Source organism: Saccopteryx leptura, chromosome 1 (genome assembly GCF_036850995.1).
Source record: "Saccopteryx leptura isolate mSacLep1 chromosome 1, mSacLep1_pri_phased_curated, whole genome shotgun sequence".
Taxonomy (NCBI): domain Eukaryota; kingdom Metazoa; phylum Chordata; class Mammalia; order Chiroptera; family Emballonuridae; genus Saccopteryx; species Saccopteryx leptura.
The window spans coordinates 257,907,255-257,914,535 of NC_089503.1; the positions used below are offsets into that span (position 1 = coordinate 257,907,255).

The following is a 7,281-nucleotide window of genomic DNA, read 5'->3' on the forward strand; positions in this document are numbered from 1 at the left end:
TTTTTTTTCCCATACAAACAGAACATATCTTTATTGAAATTTGTAAAATAAAAACAAAAACACATTTCAAAACACACATTTCAAGTTAGTTTAACAAATATCTTCTCTATTCCCTGCCCCAACAAAACCCAACCAAGCCAGCAGGATGGGTGACATTAACACAGGGAGCTGGAATGGAAGTGAAGGACGGTGTTAGGTATGAGTGGGACAGATAGAGAGATCAAGGGGGCCAGAAGAACTCATTGACTGGCAGTCCCCACCAAGGTCCTGGGGCGTAGGTAGACAATCTCAACAGTATTTCTCTTGCAGTTTCAGGGAGGCCTCAGGAGGGGGACAAGGCTCTTACTAATCTTAGGTCCATTTCCTTTTCTCCTCCTACCTCCTGGAAGCTTGAGTCTTAACTAAGAATCAGTTTTTCCATAGTAAAGAAAGGTGGGGGCAGAGGACTGGAGATCTAGGAGGTAGCCACCCTCCCAGACTAGGCCTCTGTGTCAGGGTGACCCCATAGTGATTACTATAAGAAAGAGAAAAACCAGATGGCTCTGCCAACAAATGGCTGGATCGTCACACCAGAGACCTAGCCTGCCTCTGGGTGGGCACCATCACGGGGACAGCACCCTTGCGGTTCAGAGCGGAAGAGACCCCCCCCCCAGGGCTGGGTCAATGCACCAGGCCTGGGATGGCTTTGGGGTGAACCGAGGGCTGGTGCCAAGGTGATAGAGGAAAGGGTCCCATTCTTGGAGATTGTGTCTGAGCCCTTGGGCCAGGGCATCTGGGTCAGAGGAGCGATGGCATCTTCCTTGATATCATTGGCCAGCTCCTCTGGGGCCTTGCCCTGGCATCGGTACAAGAGGACCAGTCCAGCTATCAGTCCCAGTCCAACCAGGGTATCCACAACAGCTCCAGCGACCACTGCAGCCACAGGCCCTGTGCTCACTTCCAGGGTCACATTGCAGTGGGCACTGCCCACCTCATTGTGGGCCTTGCAGATATAGACTCTAGACATAGACGTGGAAAGGTTTTTGAGGCTTAAAGACCCACGGATGGCATCTAAGACTGGTGCAAAGAAAACCTGGGAATATGGGGGTGGTCGCTCCCACTGGTACTGAGCAGCCGGTTTACTCCTCGGGGATCTGCAGCTCAGAGTCACGTTGGTCCCCACATGGGGCACACCCAGGAGATGGCAAGATGGAGGAGCTGGAGGAACCAACACATCGAGTTCTAAAGTTTTGCTGCTGTGGCCCATGTTTACACCTTGACGGTCTTGCACATTCACAGAACAGCGGTAGGACCTGGAGTCTTTCTCCTGGAGGCTCTGCAGCTGCAGGGACACATTCTGGGAGGGCATGGAGTAGACCAGGGATACTCCAGGTAGGCTGAATGTGGCCTCATTGATGTATGCCAACACCTGTTTCAAATCATTCCCTTTCTGTTTCAAGAACCATATCAAGGTGAGCATCTCCTGTGGTGGGGCCGAAGCCACCTCCCCGTGAAAGGTGTACCACTCCGGGAGAACCACTTCCGCTCCCTCCACTGCTTGCAGCCTAGTGAGGCCAGCAGGCACTTGCAGTTGGAGCTGGGCGCACGTACCCGGCACTGAGGAAGACGGTTCTCAAACCTTTTGAAGTCTGGGCACATTTAAAATTCTACAAATAATTGTAGGTGCACTATATGCAAATTTCTGAGGAATATGTTATAATAATTAAGTCAAATATTAAAGAAAAAATATAAAGTCCAAGCATGATTTTATGGTAATTAAATGAAATAAATATGACAAAATTAAATTTATTCTGACATTAAAAAACATTTTTATGTTACATTTTTTGATTTATGCTTTTTAGAATTTATAAAAAAGAGGGGTTAAAAAATAAAAAACAACAAAATGTTATACACACACACACACACACACACACATTCTTAGTAATATTTAGTAAATTCAGCGTGTCCCGGCACAAATGTGTTAAGTTTTTTCATTCTTGTGCTTATGAGAATCATGAGCTTGATGTGTCCCAGTGATTTCTTCAATGTTTGGGTGTAAAGCCAGTAGCCACAGCCACCATCACAGCCGCCTGGCCCTTGCAGGTTCAAATTTGATTCGGACAGATGTTAATGAAACAATGGAGCCAAAAACTGGTAGGCCATTAGCTTTAATCCCAGCTTGCACCTGGCGGGCAAGAAATACAGACAGTGGGAAAACATTTCCCTTTCCATTTAGGGCTCCCAAAGCCACTGACTTATCTGAGTTTCCCAGAATCAAAGGTTTCTAGCTCACAAGCCTTATTCACCTCTATTCCCCATCTCCTTCTCTTTGTACAAACTCTGCATAAACTGGCTTCTCCCTCAGCACTCCACCATCTTGGCTGCTTCTCCTCTCCTCCATGTCGCCTTTCTGTGCTCTCCAGCATGGGCTTCTCTGCCCCATTTTATAGTTGATAGATACATGAATTCCAAACTGCCCTTTTGCTGTTCTGCTTGGCTGCCTGACCCTACCCTTAATTACCAGACAATCGCCCATGGGAAAAAGGAATTCCAGGAAGCTGGTCAATCACCCCAATGACGAGTATTCCAGAAAGCCAAACATACCAGCACACCCTTGCTCGAGGCTATCCCCAACCCCATAAAGTTTTACCTCAGTCTGTTTTTGATGCTCTTCTCCCCTGGAGAAGTGCCCGGCAGGGTTCCTTTCTTCCTTTCAATAAAGCCTGTTACTCTGGTCTTTCGGACTCCCATGGATTCCAACAATAGTGTAGAAATCAAGACCTTTAATCCGATATACAAACAAATCAGTCTCTGATACAAAGTCACTAAGGGGCTTGACCAGGTAGTGGCGCAGTGGATAGAGTGTCGGACTGGGATGCAGAGGACCCAGGTTCGAGACCCCGAGGTCGCCAGCTTGAGCGTGGGCTCATCTGGTTTGAGCAAAAGCCCACCAGCTTGAACCCAAGGTCGCTGGCTCCAGCAAGGGGTTACTCAGTCTGCTGAAGGCCCGTGGTCAAGGCACATATGAGAAAGCAATCAATGAACAACTAAGGTTTTCGCAAGGAAAAACTAATGATTGATGCTTCTCATCTCTCTCCGTCCCTGTCTATCCCTCTCTCTGACTCACTCTCCACTCTCTGTCTCTATAAAAAATAAAGAAATGGGCCCTGGCCGGTTGGCTCAGTGGTGGGGCGTTGGCCTGGCATGCGGGGGACCCGGGTTCGATTCCCGGCCAGGGCACATAGGAGAAGCGCCCATTTGCTTCTCCACCCCTACCCCCTTCTTCCTCTCTGTCTCTCTCTTCCCCTCCCACAGCCGGGGCTCCATTGGGGCGGGGATGGCCCGGGCGCTGGGGATGGCTCCTTGGCCTCTGCCCCAGGCGCTGGAGTGGCTCTGGTCATGGCAGAGCGATGCCCCAGAGGGGCAGAGCATCGCCCCCTGGTGGGCAGAGCTTCGCCCCTGGTGGGCGTGCCGTGTGGATCCCGGTTGGGCTCATGCGGGAGTCTGTCTGACTGTCTCTCCCTGTTTCCAGCTTCAGAAAAATACAAAAAAAAAAATAATAATAAAATAAAATAAAGAAATGAATAAAAATTTAAAAAAAATCAAAATCACTAAGGGTGGGAAAGGCTTAGTCTTTTTTTTTTTACAGAGACAGAGAGACAGGAACAGAGAGATGAGAAGCATCAATCATTAGTTTTTCATTGCACGTTGCAACACCTTAGTTGTTCATTGATTGCTTTCTCATATGTGCCTTGACCATAGGCCTTCAGCAGACCAAGTAACCCCTTGCTCGAGCCAGCGAACTTGGGCTCAAGTTGGTGAGCTTTTTATTCAAACCAGATGAGCCCTCGCTCAAGCTGGTGACCTCGGAGTCTCAAACCTGGGTCTTCCGCATCCCAATCCGATGCTCTATCCACTGTGCCACCGCCTGGTCAGGCCGAAAGGCTTAGTCTTAAAACTAAGCCTTAGGCTATAACAACCCTGCCTGCTTACAGCCTGCCCCCCACATATAATGCAAACTATAGCGAGCAAACATATACATCATATTTGCAAACTTATTTGACCAACATTGGGCATATATTTGAAAGGCAAACTCTCATTTTCTCGTCAATACATTGAAGAATTCCTCTTTTTACTCTTAATTATGTTGAGTGCAGAAAACCCCCACCATACATATCATCTTAACTTTACACCAAACAAAGGATAGAAGAAACTTACCTCCAGTCTTTCCAGGGAACATGGGGGTAGTGTAAACAATCCAGCACCACAGCTTAACAGCCTTTTGCAACCTAACCAGGCAAGTGAGGTGGGGGGTTGGGCAGACTGTCAGCTTAGAGTCAATTCCCCACCACCTCTGTCCTCCAAAAATCTAAACTCCAAAAACCCTGTTGGTTTTTTGGTCCCCAACAGGCACATATTTCTCTGGAATACCAAAGGGTGCACCTGGAAATCTTCTAGGGTACACCAGTGCTCCCTGGCGCACACTTTTTTTTTTTCTTTACAGAGACAGAGAGAGAGAGAGTCAGACAGAGAGAGAGAGAGTCAGAGAGAGGGATAGACAGGGACAGACAGACAGGAACGGAGAGATGAGAAGCATCAATCATTAGTTTTTCGTTGCACGTTGCAACATTAGTTGTTCATTGATTGCTTTCTCATATGTGCCTTGACCGCGGGCCTTCAGCAGACTGAGTAACCCCTTGCTTGAGCCAGCGACCTTGGGCTCAAGCTGGCGACCTCGGGGTCTCGAACCTGGGTCTTCCACATCCCAGTCTGATGCTCTATCCACTGCGCCACCGCCTGGTCAGGCCTGGCGCACACTTTGAGGACCACTGCTCTAGACAAAGGGATCATGAGCTCCTTCTTACCCACCCTAACCGGTATGTGATTTGGGGTATATAATCAGCCACAGCATTGTAGGGACTTTCTCCATGATTTAGGATTGTGCCCCATGTAGCTAGCCGGCTAATTAATAAACTCCTCAAAAATTCATTTGGATCTGGTGTCTCTGTGTAACCCATGGATTAAAGTACACTACTTTATAACATTTGGGGCCTCATCCAGTGTGGGTCAAATAAGTTTGCAAATATGATGTATATGTTTGCTCACTTATAGTTTGTATTGGGTGTGGGGGACAGTCTGTAAGCAGTTTGGGTCTTTATAATACTAAGATCTTTTAATACTAAGATCCCACCCTTTTAATACTAAGATCTTCTCAACACTAAGCTTTTCCCCACATCTTTGACTGTTGCATGATGTGAGGTGGTGCACTCTCATGAAGAATCCCATTTATGCCTCAGATAAGTGGCTTTCTATCAGAGACTTCCTTATTTGTATACTAGCTTAAAGGCTTTAATATCTACACTATAAGGGAGACTAGGGGCTCTCTCTCTCTCTCAGTTCCTGAAATTAGCATTACAGAGGAGAAGCAGCCAAGATGGCGGAGTGCTGAAGGAGAAGCCAGTTTGTGCAGAGAGAAGGAGATGGGGAACAGAGGTGAATAAGGCTGGTGAGGTAGAAACCTTGATTCTAGGAAAACTCGGATAAGTCAGTGGCTTTGGGAGCCCTGAATGAAAAGGGAAGTGTTTTCCCATTGTGTATATTTCTTTTTTTCTTTTCTTTTCTTTTTTTTACAGAGACAGAGAGAGAGGGTCAGAGAGAGGGATAGATAGGGACAGATAGACAGGAATGAAGAGAGATGAGAAGAATCAATCATTAGTTTTTTTGTTGCGACACCTTAGTTGTTCATTGATTGCTTTCTCCTTTTTTTTTCTTTTTCTAGGGACAGAGAGAGTCAGAGAGAGGGATAGATAGGAACAGACAGACAGGAACAAAGAGAGATGAGAAGCATCAACCATCAGTTTTTCGTTGTGACACCTTAGTTGTTCATTGATTGCTTTCTCATATGTGCCTTGACCCCGGGCCCTCAGCAGATGGAGTAACCCCTTGCTCAAGCCAGTGACCTTGGGTCCAACCTGGTGAGCTTTTTGCTCAAGCCAGATGAGCCCACGCTCAAGCTGGCGACCTTGGGGTCTCAAACCTGGGTCGTCCGTATCCCAATCCGATGCTCTATCTACTGCGCCACTGCCTGGTCAGGTCCCACTGTGTGTATTTCTTGCCTGCTGGGTGTGAACTAGGATTAAAGCTAATGGCCCACCAGTTCTTGGCTCCGTTGTTTCATTACCATCTGTCCGAATCAAATGCAAACCTGCATGGGCCAGGCGGCTGTGATAGTGGATGTGGCTACTGGCCTTACAGACACCTTTATGCTGTCTGTCCATGTCGAGATCTCATTCTTTGCTTTTATTGTTTCTGTCTAAAAATCCCTGAATGATTGGTGTGTGAGTGGGGATCTCTGGTGTCTGAACCTGAGTTTCCAGTTTGTGGCTCCACGGTGAATAACTATGGAGTCCAAGTGGCCTCCAACCTGTGGTTCTGTGGTGATCCTCATATGGCTTAGGGTGATATCAGACACTCTCTGACCCCAGTTGGGGCTTTATACCCACCCACCAATGCTAAGAGGCACCTAAGCTCCTGTGAGGGACGCGGCCAGGTGAGCACCTGAAAGGCTCCTGACGGGGCACCTGTAAGGTTGGTGGATAATGGGGGATGGTCATGTGAGGAACTCAGACCTGGAAACTTTGGCTAGGACCGCCCACCACCAACCGCACCAAAAGAAACTTCCCAGGAGCCCTTTGGAGAAGAGCGACACCTCCATCAGCCAGTGAGATTTCACCATGTCGTATTAGCTCGACCACTCTAGGGACCCTTTAAATATCTCTCACACGGGTCACACCTTGTGACTTGCCTGGCCTCTGTCTCTGGGACTAGGGAACCTCGTCGGGCAGGAAGCGCTCTGTACTCAATAAAGGCTTTTATTATTCCACACTTCGTGACTCCAGCTCCTTCCTTCCTTATCAGTGGGGAAAATACCTTATAGCACCCCTTTGCCTTGTATGTTGAACTGTGCCTAAAAGTCAAGTGTAAATGTGTAAAGCCAGTAGCCACGGCCACCATCACAGCCACCTGGGCCATGCAGGTTTGCATTTAATTCAGACAGTCGGTAATAAAACAATGGAGCCAAGAACTGGTGGGCCATTAGCTTTAATCCTAATTTGCACCTGGCGGGCAAGTAAAAACACACACTGGGCTCCAAAACCCACTCATTCAGTGCTCACAAAGCTAATGGCTTATCTGAGTTTTCCTAGGATCAAAGGTTTCTAGCTCACCAGCCTATTCACCTCTGTTATCCATCTCCTTCTCTCGGCACAAACTGGCTTATCCCTCAGCACTGCACCATCTTGG

The 7,281-nt window shown here is 47.7% G+C and overlaps 1 protein-coding gene across 1 annotated transcript; it reads right to left on the reverse strand.

The window, feature by feature from the left end:
- Nucleotides 1–564: 564 nt before the first annotated feature.
- On the reverse strand, nt 565–6,257 carry LOC136388310 (endothelial cell-selective adhesion molecule-like). The gene is given in 3 exon segments (XM_066360224.1): nt 565–661; nt 663–1,596; nt 6,185–6,257. Coding segments are annotated over 3 exon segments (1,104 nt in total).
- Between the last annotated feature and the right edge of the window lie 1,024 nt (nt 6,258–7,281).